General features: G+C 40.3%; 1 protein-coding gene and 1 long non-coding RNA gene across 6 annotated transcripts in view; one reads left to right on the top strand and one right to left on the bottom strand.

Moving 5' to 3' along the window:
* ANKRD17 (ankyrin repeat domain 17) overlaps positions 1–14,896 on the top strand; it is a 155,067-nt gene extending 140,171 nt beyond the window's left edge. For 4 of the 5 annotated variants that reach the window (XM_066627454.1, XM_066627453.1, XM_066627456.1 and 1 more), the window contains exons 29-34: positions 1,064–2,721; positions 5,239–5,436; positions 6,240–6,491; positions 7,437–7,615; positions 8,450–8,614; positions 12,509–14,896. In XM_066627454.1, the coding sequence (XP_066483551.1) occupies positions 1,064–2,721; positions 5,239–5,436; positions 6,240–6,491; positions 7,437–7,615; positions 8,450–8,614; positions 12,509–12,568 (2,512 nt within the window). In that variant the 3' untranslated portion in view covers positions 12,569–14,896. The remainder of the gene's footprint in view (positions 1–1,063; positions 2,722–5,238; positions 5,437–6,239; positions 6,492–7,436; positions 7,616–8,449; positions 8,615–12,508) is intronic. The other variant, XM_066627455.1, reaches the window with a different exon arrangement.
* LOC136651239 (uncharacterized) overlaps positions 2,653–19,557 on the bottom strand; it is a 17,928-nt gene continuing 1,023 nt past the window's right edge. Inside the window, exons 2-3 of the long non-coding RNA XR_010794504.1 lie at positions 17,539–17,671; positions 2,653–3,454 (exon numbers count right to left, since the gene is read on the bottom strand). This is a non-coding gene — a long non-coding RNA (uncharacterized lncRNA). The remainder of the gene's footprint in view (positions 3,455–17,538; positions 17,672–19,557) is intronic.

Raw genomic sequence — 19,557 nt, 5'->3', positions numbered from 1 at the left:
AAGCAGTCACTGCTATTTGTTGTATTAACTATTTTAGTATACAGGTGAACATCACTTAGCGGAATTCTGATCAGCAACGGTCCACGTATGCAATGGTCCATCACTGATCCCTGTTCCCCCTCCCTCAAAGGCCATTTTGAGCATCTCCAGAGGCTTTTCTATGTCCTAGAAAGGCTGCATGCATCTTCCCGCAGCCTCTGCAGGGCTCAAAATGGCCGAATAGGCCACAAAAAGCTGTTTCTGAAGTTCACCTAGAACTTCACCAGGTCTCAAAATGTGTTATAAAGCATAAAAATGTCACTTCTGGTTTTCCTCCAGAAGTTGGATGTAGCTTTTTTGCCTATACAGCCATTTGGAGCCCTGCAGAGGCTTCAGGCAGATGTGTGCGACCTCTTCAGGGCTCAGTAAAGCTTCCGTCACTCCAGAAACTTTTAAAAAAGTAATATAATTTAACAGCAGCATCACTTAACAGTGAGAATCAGGAATGCATCCCCGTCATTAAGATACACTCACCTGTATATCAAATATCATAAATTGTAGGAATGTTAATTTGTTAATGAATATCTATTTCATGTACCTTTAAAAAAGGGAGGATGATGACGAATATTTATATACCACTTTTCAACAAAAAAGTTCACAAAATGGTTAACAAAGCAAAATAAGTTATTCTGAGTCACAAAACAGCTCAGAATCTAAAAAGTTGCTGAAGAATCACCAGCAAATAATAAACAGAAAAGATACTATGCTGGAGTGAATAAGAACAGTTCTAAATATAAGAGTATCACTTTAAAAATGCCTCTTTGCCCAGTTAGCAGGGATTACCAAGATCTTAGTGTTAAGAGTCTGTGGATGATAAAGCATGTCTTACATTTATTCTTTATACATTTTTCATTAACACTCCAGAGTTCATTTTGATAAGGTTTGCAAAAGTGGTTATATCCTGTTTGGTTAGCTGAGTAATTTGAGAATAGTTAAAGCTGCCCTGAAGTCATATACTTGAATACTTTCGCATGCATTAACCTTTGGAAAATGTACTACCTTTTAATTTTTAATTCTGTTATAGGGGAGGCACTGAATCAACAAGACAAGCAACCCAGCTGATAAATGCGCTGATTAAGGACCCGGACAAAGAAATTGATGAACTCATCCCAAAGAATCGTTTGAAAAGTTCTGCAGCCTACCCCAAAATAGGGACATCAGCACATGCCACCACTACAGCTGCTCATAGTTCTGTAGCAGGGAGCAAGGTGACCACTATAGCAATCTCATCATCTTCTCAGATTGCCACTGCACTCTCTCTACCTGCAATTTCTTCAGCACCTACTCACAAAACAGTCAAGAACCCAGTGAATAATGTGCGACCTGGATTTCCCGTTTCTCTTCCATTAGCTTATCCTCCCCCACAGTTTGCACATGCATTACTTGCTGCTCAAACTTTCCAGCAGATCCGTCCACCAAGGTTGCCCATGACTCACTTTGGAGGAACTTTCCCACCAGCTCAGTCCACCTGGGGTCCTTTCCCTGTTAGACCTCTGAGCCCTGCAAGAGCTACTAATTCACCTAAGTCTCACACGGTGCCTCGCCATAACAGTCAGAACAGCAGTGGTTCTCAGGCGAATTCTGTGGGCTCTTCAACTTCCAGTCCAACAGCAACCACAAGTTCAGCCACATCTACTGTGCCTGGTTCTTCACCAAATGGCAGTCCCAGCTCACCTTCAGTTCGAAGGCAGCTGTTCGTCACCGTGGTTAAGACATCCAACACTACTTCTACCACAATTGCAACCACAGCAAGCAACAACAGCACAACACCCACAAATGCCACATATCCCTTTCCTACTGCCAAAGAGCACTATCCTGCGTCATCCACTTCCTCCCCGTCTTCACCAGTCCAGCCAGCAAGGGTTTCTAGAAACAGTCCTTTAGAATGTCTGACAAGTTCTCCAAGTAAAGGGGCAACTTCCTCTGACCAGGAAGTGAGTAACCCACCAGTCAGCGAAGCAGCAAATCTGGCCAGCAGCAGGCAGTCAAATAATGGGTCTGTTGGGATTCCCACAGGGCATCCTGCTCAGCCACAGACTCTTGGGTCCCTAGCCCAAGAAGCAAGGCCACCTTTACAACAACCTCAGGTTCCTTCACAAGATCCTCGAATGGTTGTGCCTCCAAATTTAGTAACATCAAGTTCTTCTGCCCCAGTAGTTCCTCAGGCTAATGCTCCAGCAAACTATATTTTGCCTCAGGCACCAGTAGGATCTACTCAGCCACCTCCTCCAACTAAAATGGAAAGCCCTGCTGTCAGGTTATCTTCCAATGGAGCAAATCCTGTGCACAAGAATTCAGCTCCCGTTCAGAATACTTCAATTGCTGTTCTCAATATCAGCCACATCAAGAGGCCCCATAGTGTTCCTTCCTCGGTGCAGCTTCCTTCTACCTTAAGTACACAAAGTGCTTCTCAGAATTCAGTCCATCCAGCAAACAAGTCCATGGCCACCAACTTCAGTACTGCTTTACCATTTGGACCCTTCAGCACACTGTTTGAGAACAACCCTGCCTCTGCTCACGCCTTCTGGGGTGGATCTGTCGTATCATCTCAGACAACACCAGAATCCTTTCTGTCTGGAAAGTCTTCATTTCTACCAAACTCAGATCCATTACATCAGTTAGATACTTCCAAAGCCCCGGGTTTCAGGCCCCCACTCCAGAGACCGGCTCCAAATCCCTCAGGTGAATATTTGCCACTGTACCTTGACATGTTTTACAGTATTGCATTATTACAACACTCTCAGATATGTTTTTATTTCTATCTCTTCATACAGGGTACCAAGTTCTGCAACCCCACTTGTATAAAATCTCCACTTTTGTGCAATATACGTTGCCTGCAGTAATTATTCCTCCATATTTAAATGAAGCTCAACAAGAACATATGAAACATTATTATTTGATCTAACTAAAAGCTCATCTTAATCCAGCATTCTGTTTCCAACAGTAGTCAGTGAGGAAACTTATGATCAGGCACAAAGACAATAGTTCTCTCCCATGGTTGCCTCCCAGTAGTTGGTATTGTTAGAATTTTAAAAGTGGAAGCTCAAATAAACTCATCACGATAGACCTAAGCTGAAATGCCTTTGTCTGATCCCCTCTCAGCTGGTAATAATCGCCATAGCAAATTCTGTGAATTAATTCTGCACTGTTTGTTTACATTTGTCTGCACTGAATCTGCAGCTAATCAGTTTCATTGGGTATTACCCCACGTTCTAGCATTGTGGAACAGAGAAGAAAAATCCATTTTCTGGTCACCAGGCATGGTATTGCAAGCCTCTGTTGTGTCCACATGTGGTATGATTTTTCTTTTACCATGATTTGAGGATAAAATCTTCAAACATTCAAGTCTTTCCTCATGGCTTGGTGCTTCAGTACTTGATCACTTTGGTTGTCCTTTACTGTACCTTTTCCAGAACTACAATAGAAAAGAATGGCCTTTAATTATAAATCTGTTGAATGATAATGTATACACTACTTTTCTGCCAATGCTTACATGATCTCAGCCAGATCACAAGACCAGCAGTCACCCTGCGTTATCCTAGAATCAGTCACATAAGGACTCCATTTATGATTCAACCCCAAGTCCCATCAGTTCAGTGCTGAAGTATGCACGTTGACCTATTCATTGGATTGCTTTCATTTGGACTCATTGATTCATTGCACTGTCCAGTGCCCACAAGAGAGATTTTTGAGGTATTCTCTAGTTTTCTTTGACAGGCGCTCCCAACATAACCAGTACCTCGAACTACAGAAGTTGAGCCATGCTAGGAGTTGCTTTGGGAGAGGAGCTTGTGCAGTGATCTTAGGTTTACTTCTAATTAGACCCTGCTCTTTCTCTGGCTAGTCTCATTTTCATGAGCTGCATCAGCAAAACAAGAGCATGACTAAAGGTAGTTTTTTCCAACAAGTATGCTCAACAAAGGAAGTAGAGTTCTTCCTACTTTCTGTCCTATGTACCACCTTCCATCTTGGGGTTGCTCTGCACAAGTCCTAAGTGGACTGGATAGAGGTTCTGTGTGTATGAAGTGACTAGAGACTGCATACATACTATATTTTGGAATTTGATTCATAGTCTGGTTTAAAGTTGGCAACGTGGCCCTGAAACCAAAACACAAGTCTTTGTAATCCACAATCCTAAAAACAAGAAAAACTACCTTAATTCCCATTATGGAAGATTTTTGTTTCTCTCATTCTCTATCTCACAGTTAATGAAAAATATACACTTATCAGATTTATCAATGAGTAGACGTCGATTGTCTCACCTTCTGAAATTTGGAATCATAAACCATGGTTTAGTCTTACACCTGACCAGATCTGACCCAAAACCTCCTGGCACCTGAGGCAGAGTGCCACCTATCCTTCCCCCCCTCCCCCCCCAAAAATAATCTGGTGATGTGACAAGTTCTGAGGATATGCAGTGGAGACATGGGGCAGTCTGAGGTGGGCACTCACCCATCTAACTGTTGCTTGAAGCAACTATTTCAGTTGGCCACAATCTTCCTGAAACCTTATCACAGGAGTCAGCCTCATTATGTTACTCATAGTTTATATCCTTTGAGTTTCCCAGTAGGAGAAAATGCAGGGTATAAACTTTTAAAAAATTTTTAAAACAAAATATCTTTGCAAGCTAGATACCTGAGCATGCTTTTGGTGTTTAAGAACCAAAAAGCAAAGGTACAAAAAGGTGGTTTGATATCCTAGCTTGTTCTAACTATAGTTAGTAAACAAACCATGTATAACATGGAGCTATGATTTGTTCTTAAAAGTGAAAGGAGTCTTCACTCTCCTCTTGCACACAGGAACAGGGGCAAGCTTCAGCTCCCTCATTCATGTAGCAACTGTGGCATAGCATTACAGTTTAACTGGGTTGTTCTGTTATAAATGCAATTGGCATTAAAGAAAAATATGAGTATTCCAGTAATCCTGAATTCTATCTAATTACTAAATTCATGTTACCAAAAATATTGTGACTGATAAATTTTGGTGTGTAAGTAATGAGAGTTTATGGTTGTTTTTTCTTGACATATGTAAAATTCATAAAAAAAATCACTGTGAAAATTCATGGCTAAGTGATTCAAAATGCAACATTGAGGTAGCAACAAGCATTTGAAACAGAAGTAATTTGCTTCCTTCCATTTCTTCCATCTACATACCATGGTTCTTTTCAGGGATGATTAATATTTTGCAATCATTTTGTAGGTATTGTCAGCATAGATTCACCATATGGTTCTGTAACACCGTCTTCTACACATTTGGGTAACTTTGCCTCAAACCTTTCAAGTGGTCAGATTTATGCACCAGGAACAGCCCTTGGAGGAGCACCCACAGCCGCTAATTTCAACAGACAGCATTTTTCCCCACTAAACCTATTGCCTCCCTGTTCCTCTGCATCAAATGGTGAGTTGTTAATGAAGTTAAAAACAGTATACCTGGCAACTTATTTTGTTGCAGTCAAGTCATTTGGACTTTGGGGTTCCATCATTATATTGGTTTCCCTGGGTTAAAGGTAACCAAGAAAAGGGTGTACTGGCTGATGCATCTCTTTTCTTCCTCTGTTGAAACTGATTGGTGGATATATTCACATATATATGTGGATATGTGGATATATTCATATCTTCTATATTCACAGAAGAACCTTACATGTATACTCCTGTGAGGATTTTGTGTAGGATTTTCCTGGTGTTAATGGGGTGACATATAGTCTAGTTATTTATCATACTGTCACAAATGTCATTTTGATCTTGGTGAAGTTATTTCAACATATTTTATTTTTAACTTCAAAATGTGAACCCACATAACTGCAGTTTTGTTTCTCCAGTAATTGTATTCTAATCTACTTTTAATACATTAGGAAAACTCTTACTTCTGACAGTTGTAAAAACTGTATTTTCCCATTCTGATTCAATTTTTGCAACTATGTGCTCTGACAAACATTCTTTCCTTAAATTATTCCATTGTTTCTTATTTCTAGAAAGTCTGTCATTGTTGGTTTATACTAATGTGTCTTGTTATACTTCTTGTACATAGAACGTTATCCCAGTTGCAACCAATACTGTGTTAATACTTTAGTCATGGGATTTCAATCGCCTATGTTCCTATTATACACTTTCTACACCAGACTCTAATATATTGGAGTGGAAACCTGTTACACTGAAACACTAGGACTAACCAACTTTTTAAACTTTTCTCTCTTCCTCTAGAGCCACCTGCTCAGCCAGTTTCTGCAGGAGTTAGAGCACCATCCCCAACCCCTTCAGCTGTATCCTTGGGGTCAGAAAAGCCTAGCAGTGCGTCTCAGGACAGAAAGGTCCCTGTTCCAATTGGAACTGAGCGTTCAGCCCGTATCAGGCAAACTGGAACATCTACTCCCAATGTTATTGGGAGCAATTTAGCCACTCCAGTGGGACACAGTGGCATATGGTCTTTTGAAGGGATAGGCGGAAATCAAGGTGGTATGTATTTTTCTTATAGTACTGGTTCCCAGAATATTTAAAGGGGCTAGAGGCTGCTGCCTGATTTATATATGCCAAGGGGTGTGGCTAGAATGGTGATAGAGCAGCAGTGCTCCCCCGCCAACTAGCAGCTTGTTTAACTGTGATGCACATAGCCTAATCTCCGTCAGTTTCGCAAACCATCAAAAATTGGGTCATGACCCACTGGGTCCCAGACCCACAATTTGAGAACCATTGCCCTATAGTATTCTGATAATGTGTTAGAGAGGAGCTAAGGCACTGAATTAGGAAAATTGGAATTAAATAATGGAAAGAAATTAAATACTCACCTCAAGTGATAAACTTAACTGCATCGCAGACAGAATGTGATGTTCATTGATTGGCTACTTTATTTAAAGCTCACAGGTTTTTAAATAAAATCATGTTTTAAGAGTATTTCATCTTATTCTCACCAGGAACTACTAATTGCATAATTTAGCGAATATTTATCTTATTGTGAACTATAAGAAAGCCAAGCAACACCAATCTAGCTCTGTACCAGTTGTTTAGATCACTGGCATACTTGGGCTGATCGGGAGGGGGGCAAATGCCCTGAGCAGCACCCTACAGGTGGAGCACTGCAACCCTTCCCCCACCACCATTTTTTCCCTATTTTCGAGAGCCATTTTCGGGCCTGTTTACGAGGCTTTAGAAGGCTGTCTGCAGCCTCCCTGGCATCCAAGAAGGCCTTCTGAGGCCTTTAAAATGCTGAAAGGGGGGTGGCATTTTGCAGTCTTGGCCCTGAGTGGCACCAGGGCCAGATTTGCAATTAGTTTAGATAGTAGATCATTTTGCCAGGCTTTGCAAACAAAAATTATTTGTGTAGCCTTAACTGCTTACTTCTGCAGTGGAATAATTAAGGTAAAAGTGTGCTACTAATAGATATACTCACTTCTTTCTTGCTAGATAAAGTAGATTGGTGTCACAGTGGAATGGGAAACCATATGATTCACAGGCCAATGTCTGATCCAGGTGTGTTCTCACAACATCAAGCATTGGAGAGAGACAGCACAGGAATTGTAACTCCTTCTGGTACATTCCATCAGCATGCTCCTGCAGGATACATGGACTTCCCTAAAGTTGGGGTAATCTTCCAAATGTTTTTGCTGGAAACCCTAATATATAGCATGTTAAAAGGCTTTCCATGTATTACTTTTGAGTCCACATGTCTCCCTTATTCTAAGAAAATTCCATAATCTTTCTGGTACTAGTTCTCCTGCCTGAAATATATATTCCAGTTGTTGTTTTCTTCCTCTGGCCAAGCTCCCAAGCAGACAACATTTCTGTACCCTGGTCAGCTTTGCTAACATCACTGCTAATCCTAGAGTGATGGAAAGATCTGACAAAGCTAAGGGATGAGCATCTGTATCAGTTGCATCTGTAGCATGCAGGCCTTTCTTGCCCAGCAGCTGCACTTGAACTTCTTTGGGAGCCACATATTGTCCACCCATGCTACATACAAAGTGACAGCTTCTCAAAAACTGAAGTGTTATACATATGCATATCACCTTAATACTGTTGATTTAGAATGACTTGAACTGTTAACAGGCATGTTAAAGAGAACCATTTTGCAGAGAAGTTGTAATGCACATTTCACTAGCATCCAAATTAAATGTGTTGATTTTAAAATATTTGAAGGCATAATACAGTGGTCCCCAAACTTTTTCAACTGACAGCTCCCTTGACCTACTGGGCCAATGGTTGCAATTCCCCATTAGAGTTACAATTTTATACATTGTATAGGCTGGCAGGTTTTTTTGCAAAGATTCTGTTGCTCCCCAGAGAGCTGTGGCTCACAGTTTGGGAATCACTGCTGTAATGAATATTTTTTAAATTCAGAAATAAAATGTTCCACTGCAACTATAGAAATACATGTATAAAATATGTTGAATAATCGGTTCTTCTTTTCTCCTTGACAGGGTATGCCTTTCTCGGTGTATGGGAATGCAATGATTCCTCCTGTAGCACCCATTGCAGATGGAACTGGGGGACCTATATTCAACGGACCTCATGCTGCAGACCCCACTTGGAACTCACTGATAAAGATGGTTTCAAGTTCCACAGAAAATAATGGCCCTCAAACAGTAAGTCTAGGTGTCTTATATTCACTGTGCTGTGGACTTAATAAATTAGATTAATTATACTGCTTCATTCCGTGCTGGGTCATTTTGAATGTCTGTTACCATGTCCCAGCTGCATCTTTAGTTTGTAAGGCACTCAAGCAGACATTGCTAATAAATTCAGAAGGGATGTGCAACTCCAGTGCAGATGTGCAGAGATGGAACTGAAATTTCCTGATGATATGTGGAAGAAACTCAGGTTTGTGACTATAAATAAGTATGGATAGTTTAATCTGATAGTGTTAGTAGTTTTGACAGTGTGTTTATATAAGTATGTGATGAAGATGGGAATAGAGAAATGAAGATTTTATGAAACCTTAATTTAAAAAAAAAATTATTTACAAGCTAAATTCCTGTGCTAAACACAGTGCACAACATATGAAAAATACAACAGATAAAAACTTAAGAATAAAAACCATTAAATAAGTACAGGTGTGCATCACTTAACAATGGGGAAGCATTCCTGCACCCTCGTCATCAAGTGACGCCGACATTAATAGACGTCACCTCTTCTAAGCCTCTGAAGCTGAGGGAAGCTGTGCTCCCCTTGCCTCTGGAGGTTTTTCTGAGCACCACAGAGGCAGCATGCCAATGGAGTGCTTCCCCAGGTCTCAGAATCTGAGACCTTATAAGGCAAAAAAAGTCACTTCCAGTTTCTCAAGGAAACTGGAAATTGCAATTTTTTTGGCCGTTTTGGCCATTCTAAGCTTCACAGAAGCAGTGCACAGGTGTGCACTACCTCTGGGGGCTCAGAAATGTTTCTGGAGGCAAGCAAGCACAGCTCCCCTCAGCTTCCAGAGACTTGGGGCGGGAATAGTGATCAGTGACACCCCATTGCTGGTTGGAATGTCAAGTTCACCTGTATAATTCATAGGTTTTTCCATGTTTTTTCTGATATGATTTATAGAGAGATGTGTTGTTGAAAATAAAAGTGATTTATATTGCACACAGTGCTATGATCTGTGTCCTAAGATTTTCTAAGCATTCTCCTGCAGGCAGGGCCATTCGATTAAAATCCTATCTATTTTTATTGTATTTGTTTGGATTTATATTACTCTGTCTTGTGGGCTCAGAGTTTTTCTAGGTATTAATATTTTTTTCTATGTATTCATAATCAGTCTCCAAGAGATTCACAATCGAAATATGATAGATTGGGGACAGTGGTTCCCAAACTGTGGGTTCGGGACCTGATTCTTGGTGGGTTGCAAAACTGACAAGCTGACAGCTGACAAAATGTATTGAGCCCTATGGAAAATGATGTGCACATTTACTTGCGAGTAGACAAAATGCCTCTTCTCTTATTTTTTTTTTTACAATCCTTTATTTATTTATTTATTACAAATACAGGTAAGGAAAATTGGATAGACTTAGGGCTAGGACTACATAGGTTACACATAGGGTGGTGGCCATCGATTACAACATACATTAATCCAAACGAAATTATTCATCAATACAAAAATTATCCTATTCATTAATCTACTGGTTAATAGTTTAACTAAACAATCAATATTTTTTCTCTAACCTTATCTATCCCATCATAAAAAAGCTTCAAATTTTTACTTATACACTCTTCTTACCACTAAACTAGTCTCTAAAATAAAATCTTTCTTATCTAATTCTTAATTTCTAATATCACATCTAAAAAGAATGTCTCCAACTACAGTGGTAATACACACTTCAATATCTCTTATAACATGTTATATATCATTTTCCATATCTATCCAATCATTAAAAGGCTTCAAATTTTTAAGTGTTTTTTTGCTATTCAGCCATTTTCTGTCTTTATATTTGCTTTGTTCTCTGTCTTCTTGGTACTTTCCTTCTTGCTCCTCCCACTACTGCTCCCATTTCTTCTTTTTCTTATATCTCTTAAATTTCTTGGCCTCTAGCTTCTTTTCCTTGTTTTTCTTCCTTCTGTTTTTAAATTTAATCCCAAAGTTCTTCCTCTTCTTGGGACAGCATATTCTCTGGTCGTTTCCTCTATTTTCTTCCTTCAAATTCTTGATTTTTTGAGTGACGGTTGCTTTTTCCATCTCCTGTCTCACTTCAAAATACTCCACTTCTTTAACTTCACCCAGCATTAAATACATTTTTTTTCTTGTTTATTATTTGTAATCCGGTCCTGCTTACTTAACAGGGAGGTGTTTATCTTATTCATTTGTTCAGATAATTTTCTGACCTGTTGTTCCAGTTCATTTCTGAAATCCATCAAGAAATCCATTAATAAGGACTGGCTTGTACTTTCAAGTGCCATTTTTGTCCATATCAAATCCAGCCACTTCTTATAGGGCTAATTTCCAGTTTTTATATCCAAAAAATATGAGTCAGTGTTCCAAATCCAATCAATAACAATGTCAAATCAATCAAGCAATTAAAGAGTCACCCAAATCTTTATCTTAGATCTCTTCTTCCAAAAAGTGTGGATCAATAATCCAGGCCTATAACACTGTCCAATTAGGTTAATATGCCTTTAAATGACCAAACTTAAATCAAGGCTTTTTGCTGGGAAAACGAAAGTAAAACTTTATTCCATCCATTGAAGATTACTTATATATTTCTCTTTGGTGCATACCATTAAACAAAATAATCTTGTGTTTGCTCTAGCAGGGGAAATCCAAATTCGCTTATTTCCCCTCTGGATGGCTAGCGGCCAACGTAAATAATCTTAAAATTATCTTTTCCTCCTTCAGACTTCTTAATTACAGTTCTTGTTAAAGCCTTTTAATGAACCAAGTTTACTCACATTTTAAAGCTTTTTCACTGTGATGTTGTTGTATCTAGGCTGTGGGAGGGGGAGTTCTCGACTTTCCGAATCTTCTCCAATATGGCGATAGAATGTGATTCAGCACAGAGCAAACAGAGAAATCCTTGAAATTGCCTGTTTCAAAGGACTCCCCCGTTCAAGCTCTCAGCTCTTCGTACTGTCTTCCTGGCAACAAAGTGTGCCTTAGTTGTTTAGGCACTTGAAAACATATCTATTTAGCAGCCCCTCGAGAGCCCCTGAGGTTCACTACTACTTCGCCGAGTGTTGGCTCCCCTCTTCTCTTATTGAAGGGCAGGGGAAGGGGAACACAAAGCCACCAGAATGGTTCTGATCCAATGAACATGGAGCTCAACAAACACTCCAGAAGTCAGTTCCCCACCCTACCCCCAAGTAAAAAGGATAAAAACAGAGGTTGAGCAGCTGGTAAAGTGTACTTTTTTGTTTTATTTAGTCTCATAAAGCTAAATGGGCCATGATAGAGTGTCATTTTAAAAGTGGGTCCCGGTGATTGGGGGAATAACCACTGTTGAGGGAATAAAAGAAACTAAGGGTGCAATCCTGACCTCTTATGTCAGTGCTTTCTAGCACTGATATAGCGATACCAGTGGAACATGTGCTGCATCCTGCAGTTGGGTGTCACTCACAGAGGCCTCCTCAAAGTAAGGGAATGTTTGTTCCCTTACCTCCGAGCTTCATTGCCCTTATGTCAGTGCTGGAAAGCACTGACATAAGGGGTTAGGATTGCGCCCTAAATAAACTCCCAGTAGTCCCATAAAATCTATTCAAAAAGGAAAGGAAAGAAGAGGTCAGTGTTGACAGTGTCATACCTGGATACTGTCTTACCAAGGGGCAAGCAGGTGTCAACCTGTAGGACTGGGAATGCTCCTTCAGCAGCACCAACTGCCCATATATGCAGAATGCTATTTTGAAAGGGGCTGGAAAAAACTAAGCATCTTTCAAACATTATTATTCATTTTAGGAAAATCGCTTTGAGTCACACAGATTGTATTTGAAATATGAAGCTGTATTATTAACCATTTCTATCCATGTTTGAAACATCTGCATAGCTTAAACCCTTTGCTCATCTCCTTCAGGTATGGACTGGAACGTGGACTCCCCATATGAACAGTGTGCACATGAACCAACTTGGCTGAATGGGATCATTTTTTGATAGTCTGGAGATTCTCTTTTGACTTAGAGGAGAAACAAATGGCAGCACCAGTTTCCACAACTCCCAAATCGTTCTACTGATGAGTTCAACTGAAGTGTGCAGGCTTTAAGCCACATAAGAACTTAAATAACTGACCCTTATCTGTGAACATTGTGACTGCCCATTCCCTAACATCATATGGTTCAACTTAGCCTCTTAGTTTTCATTTTCATTTTCTTTCTCCTTTTTACTATTATTTTTTGACATAATTTTCTGTTGAAGCTGTTCTTTGGCTGGTTGGTTTTTAGTACTGTAAACTGCTTCTGGGCATAAACAGAAATTTAGCAAAATTATGTAAACTTGATCCTGAAGTTTTAGAATGGCAACTGTACAATTTGTTTACATGACTGAAATGGTTAAGCAGAAAGTAATTTTTTTCAGTATGTCAGTATAGAGGCTCTACTTTATGTAGACTTTAGTGTGACAGATGTACCTTCATATTCAGCAATCTGGATGTTTCCTTCATACATTAAACTATTAATAAGCATAACTTTTTTCTACTTGTGTAATTTAAATACAGCTTAAAATGGGCATTATTTGTGGGTTCCCTCTAGTTTTATACTAAAGAATTTTCAGCTCTTCTTTTTCAGTGGTAACAGGGAAACAAGTTTCAAGGAACAAGTTCCCCTTCACTCAGACTTTGAACAAAAACAAACCTCTGTCTCCACAGCCTTTGGAAACTTTCTTTCTTTCTTTCTTTCTTTCTTTCTTTCTTTCTTTCTTTCTTTCTTTCTTTCTTTCTTTCTTTCTTTCTTTCTTTCTTTCTTTCTTTCTTTCTTTCTTCAATATGCTCAACAAATTTCACTGCTCCTTTTGAAGGATTTTGCATTTCTGTAGAGGTCCTATTAACTAAGCTTCTACAAAGGTGGGTTAATACGTAAAATCTTACAAATGGTGTCCTGCATTGAGTCTGAGCACAGTCCCTCTGTGGTCTTCAGTTTTTTGTCACCTAGTTGTTGCCATATGTTCTTTGGCAATTAACTGCAATGAAGTGAGCAATGTCCAGCATCATCTGTTAGGTAGAACTTTACTAACAGAAGTGTCCCAAAACAAAGGATTATTCAGAAAACCTTGGTGTATCCTTACACCACGAAATAATTTGTATTGAAATAAACTCCTTGGTTGTGTTGATTTGCAAGATTCCAATCTAAGATGTATAATGCAGTCATCCTTGATGACTTTCATCCTTAGAAAGATTCTTGGAATAAAAACATCAGCACTATCTGAATAGGAAAGAAGACATTTAGCTCTAGAACAGATTTTAAAGCGCCTGTGCCTGCTGGTGACATCTAACTATCTTTACTCAAGACCCTTCTTATATCTGATATGTCTGTGAATGTGTGATATGTACTTTTAAATTTATAAGCTGATCTATTAATCATGTTTAGTATTGCATGTTAGGATACAAGCAGTCCATTGTCAATTTCGGGGGGGAAGTGAACTGAAAGTTTGTTTTAATTAAGGTGACAGTATCACTTGAACTAGGCCTTTCTCAAAGGGAGTTAGCGGCTCAACACAAGGCTTAGTTGAATGAAAATCTCAATTACCTAGACCAGTTCAACTTCTCAACTACAAAACTGGAGCTCTAAAATGCTGTTTCATATGTCAAACCAGCAAGAAAAATGGTTTTCCCAAAGAAACCTACAGCCTTCTAAATGCAACTTCAGAGATGTTGAGAGGCTTGTGAATACAAACCAGTTCATCTGTGTACATGCTCTCTGTTGGTGCTCTTAAAATAAAAATAACATTTGCATTGTCATTTACTATTCCTGCTGAAATGTTTCAAATTGGTTGAATCAGAACGAATGCCTAACCAAACAGCTGTTGGTGAAAGGAGAAAACAAAAACACCAATGTTCAGCACTTTACTATAATGGGGTGGGTGGATAATGATATTCAAGTATTTTATAGAACACGTACCACACTCCTTAGTTTATGCAAAATGCCTCTCCAGAACTAATTTAGGATTATTTTTTGTTCCTTGAAATAATCCTTCAGTGGAGTAGATGCTGCTATATATTACAACAAAATGTACTGTTGGCTTCAGCTGAGCGAAGTTTCTTAGGATGTGGTTTCTTATTAAAGCTATCTGTATTTTGACTTGAAAGCAAAACTGTGGGTAGGGAGAAGAGGCTGGAATGCCCCATGTCTTGTTTATGGGATAAGGCTTGTTAATATAAAATAATGGGTTTTTTTTTAAGAAGTCTGTATTAGGAACATTTTTCTCAGAACACTTTTTATATTTCAAATGTAATGCATACTTGACCAATAAAAACAAGGAACATGCTCTTTTGAGACCTTCGAGGTCTTCTCTATTTTTTTTAAAACATATTCTCTTATTGTCTGTATAGGCAGAATGCATTTTTCTTTGAATTTAGGGGATGGGATGACTTATGGAAGATGAACCATGGGTGAGTTCATTCCTTAAATCCCCAGTGTTCAAAATGTAGTAGCACTTGCTGATAAACATACTTTGTTCTTGTCCGTTTTACACAAACACCTGAGTGGGGGCACTCAGGTTAACCTGATTCTCTACCCTGGTACTTTAAGCCTGCAATTCTATTCGTACTTGAAAGTAAACCCCAATGACTTCAGTTGGACTCACTACTTAGTAAACATGCATGGGATTGAACTGCGTAAGTACTATCATGTAGAAGTGCACTTCAAATTATGTATCAAAATGGCTACTTCAGCCATACCCAAGAACTTAGTATGACTGGAGAACTGTTTACTCTTTTCATTTGAATAGCATATCCCCCGCATCACAGCATAACTCCCCCCCTCTCAGTTCCAAAAGAGATTTGCCATATGGCATGGCAAGGCCTGCTATTCAAGAAATGTCAGTCTTGCTCTCCCTTGAGCACTGGGAATTAGTTGTGCAGTTCTTTGGATCCAGATCCATGACTGCAGTGTGTACAGTTGTTACCTATTTGCATAACATAATACTCTTCCATAGCAGGCATACCATATAAATCAATAATAGATATTCATATAACGTTCAAGTGCAGAGTTAACAAAGATAATCTCTAATTTTTATACAACAGTATAAATTAAGCTGCTAGTATCCCCTTACTGCAGATGGTAAGCTGAGAGAATAACAGCCCAACCCCAAGTTGCCTGGCAGGCAGGGCTACTGCGCCGCCAAAATGGCTGCCACAGCATCCTAAGTGTGCCAGACAGCTGCTGATGGCTCCTCGGGAAGTAGCCCTGCAATGGGGCTACTCGATTCTGGGGTAGCTCTTTAGCTGGCACAGAATCAAGGAGTCCCGTCAGGCTATGTGACCTGACATGGGGCTCTGGATCTGGTGGAGCTGAGCTCTACTGGTCCCACCCCCCTCCTGCCCCCTGCCATACCTTCCCCCATCCTCTGCCCACCTTGGAACACCTATCCCCCTGTCACATCTTACCTCTCCGCTGCCCAGCATTTGCTCAAAGTGCCTGAGCTACCACACCACAGGCTCACACAGGACCATCTCCCATGCTGGGCCCACAGTAAAGCTTGCAAATGTGCCTTATGGTATGTTTGCGACAGTGCACACTAGCAGTAAGTCAGCATGGATTGGCCCTAGGGCACCTAGGTCTGGATTGGGCCCTAGGGCACCTAGTAAATGCATTCCTGAAATGAAATTTAAATGGACAACTTCCCAGCGCATACTGACTACCCTTTAAATTAAATTAATTCCTTCATTATCTCTGTATTTCAACTGTATTTAGTTTATGATGACTGTTTCCAGGCTAAGATCAATGGGTTCTGACCAGATGGCCTTAAATGTGTTCTATACTTAAAGAGAAGGAGTTAAAACATCTCATCTTGTGAGATGAGGAATGCCTGGATAGAATGGCATCAAAGAAGCAAAATAACAGGATTGGCTCTAAATTTGAGGGGGTCTTTGCGAATGCCTTCCAAGAGGTTTCCTATGGCTGTGAGGAAATTTATTTTGGTGGGGTTTCACCCTGGCTGCAGGCAGCAGTACCAACAATGGAGCTCTTGACTTTTGTCATTTTTTCCCCACAATGTGGACCACTACCACCATTATATGGCACAGCATCATTATATATATCTAGCCTAGACGCCTTTAAAAGGGGATTGGACGAGTTTCTGGAGGAAAAATCCATTATGGGGTACAAGCCATGATGTGTATGCGCAACCTCCTGATTTTAGGAATGGGTTAAGTCAGAATGCCAGATGTAGGGGAGAGCACCAGGACGAGGTCTCTTGTTATCTGGTGTGCTCCCTGGGGCATTTGGTGGGCCGCTGTGAGATACAGGAAGCTGGACTAGATGGGCCTATGGCCTGATCCAGTGGGGCTGTTCTTATGTTCTTATGTTCTTATGGCATTGTGGGGGAGGGTGTCAACTCCTACCGGCCAATTTGGGTGTGGGAGGCTGCCATTTTTTTCTCTCAGAATCCCTTGGAATGATGTCCAGTTGGAAACATAGCAGGGGAAAAAATGGTGGCTGATCCTAATGCTTCCAGCATGTGGAGTGCTTGCCCAGGTGGCAGTTCTATTAAAACAAAAAGTGACACTAAGCTGGGCCTGCAGAAGGATCAAAACCAAATCCAACTACCGTAATTCTGTGGTGGACACAGTTTCACTGGATATCCAGCTGCTTTTAAATAGCTAATGTTTGAGGTGGCACAGATAAGCACTGCCATCTGTCGAGCTATTTGGTTGTACACTAAATGTGAGGTTCAGTTATATCAAGGCTTTGCTTTTGTTTTGACCACAGTCATTTACTGCTGCCAAATTAGATGGGGCAGTTCAGTTTAATTGCCACAAAGCTTATAATAGATTTGTGTTTAGCACTGAAAGGAATGAAAATGCCACTACTGTAGTTTTTAAAATATTAAGACCAAAAAAAGTGCCTGTGCTTCTATGGCTAATAGTTGAGGCTGATCCAGTCTTTCATTTACCATGGAGTTCTTTCAGGGAGGGGTTACCACAGTTGCTCTGGAACATGCAGGAAGGGATGTACGCATGTAGCCAAACAAACACATTTAAGGACTTTTGACTGCAAACCATGGTGCATTTAGCAGGAATTGGTATCTATAAGAGAAGAGAGAGAATACAAAGCATTCCAATCTCAACACATTATTCAGGAAATGTTTACAATAATAGGAAGGAGAATTGAAATGAATGTGGTACAAGAGGCAAAGCAACAGCAATATGAAAGGCAAACAGCAATATAAACAGACAAAATATACCCAACAATTCCACTTAGAATAAGCTCTGTGTGGTGTGTGGGCTCAAAGATCTGTCTAAATCTGGCTTTATACTTAGTGTAGAGAAGAAGAATATGAGCCTGGTTCCTAAGCAGAAGGACAATCAAGGTGAACAGAGATGCTGGTGAGATTTTGTGTATAAAAGACTATCTCTAGGGCAACAGAGACAAAACTAAATGGGAACTGCAAAGAAATGGAGTGTCTGGTCAAGGCATGAAGTCACATCAATAGCTTGGTGCTTACAATAAGTTGAAAAGCAGAAGCAAACTGGGAAGAGGTTAGGTTGAAATTGCCTTGATACTCCTTCATAGCCAGAGGGCTTACTCTGTACTGCCAGGACACTCCTCTCAGTCCCCCCCCAGCCCCCCCACCCCATCACCACCACCAACTATAGTTTTTGCTTCATGCAGACAAATACAGACAAAAGGATGTGTAATATAGACAAACTTCATATACTCAGGGGTCCTGCTAGATTGGTTAAGGGACCCCTGTTTTAGAGAGCCTGGGTGCTGGTTCCCTGGGCTCTTGCCTTTGTGAGCTAAAAAATAAAAATACACGAAATGGGATTGGGAGGGGGAAAAGAGGCTGATCCATGAGAAATGTAAAAATTGTTTGGGGGGGCGGCAGCTGCTGGCCAAGGTTACCATCCTAATCTGCTGAGACAAGTGGGTATCTGGAGCACTGAGCTGCATCACTCAGATTGGGTCAATGACCAGGAACATTCAAGAAAAAGGAGAGGGGAGGGAGAAGGGGTATAGGAAAGATGACAAGCCAAACACGCTCAAGTCATAACTTTGTGAGAGTGATTTCAGTTTCCATGACTTATGGGGGAAGATGTATAGTCTGGGTCTTAACAAACAAGTTAGCTTGGTCAAAGGAACAGAGGAATGGAGAGAGGAAGAGAAGGTTGCGGTTGGCCCCATCACCAGTGAGGTTTGGCATTTCAAGGGAGAGAAGGACCTGGGGAGAACCAAAGAGACAGAGTGAGAGGCAGGAAAAGGGGGGGGGGTAAGGCAGCTGAAGAGTCAGTAGTTACCTCTCTGGCTTGCTGGGACCTCTGTCTTTCACAGAGAATGTGGTATGTTGAAACATAACATGGGCACACTGAAGATAGTTTTTTTCACTACTGTATCTTATTTTTCTCAAGTTCGGTTTTTATTATTAACAGTATTTTTACTGTTTCTTACTGTGCTTTGCAATTTTCATTCTTATTTAAATTATTTTTTCCACTCTATATAATCTATATCTATGCATCTATTCTCTATATTTGTACGTCTTTTCTGAATCAGTTTTTCTAACCAACATTCTCCTACTTTCCACATTTTCCTCAATTCTTTCTTTTTTCTTTAGTCCTTAATTGGAATTGGAGATCAGGTTGACCTCTCAACCAATATATGCTGCTGTAGGTGCTGTGGGATCCATCCATGTGTCACTCCTGACATGCTTCCACACTTGGCGATAGTCCTTGTTTTGTCAATCGCTGGTTCCTTAGATCTTCCTCAATGTGTTTGAGCCACATTTTCTTTGGTGCTGCCTGCAGATCCTTCCAGTAGGGAGGTCACTCTCACTGCAGCATGTTACATCACTATTTAAACAATCTTGAAGCTCAAGCTACACTTATGCAGCGTTTTTGGGGTGGCACACCTGCAAACTTCATTTTTCTAGTGCTGAAGGAGGAGTATTTCATTCCTCTTCCAGTGTTGCTACCAA

The sequence above is a fragment of the Tiliqua scincoides genome, chromosome 5 (genome assembly GCF_035046505.1).
Source record: "Tiliqua scincoides isolate rTilSci1 chromosome 5, rTilSci1.hap2, whole genome shotgun sequence".
Taxonomy (NCBI): Eukaryota; Metazoa; Chordata; class Lepidosauria; order Squamata; family Scincidae; genus Tiliqua; species Tiliqua scincoides.
This window is presented reverse-complemented; position numbering and strand designations above follow the sequence as displayed.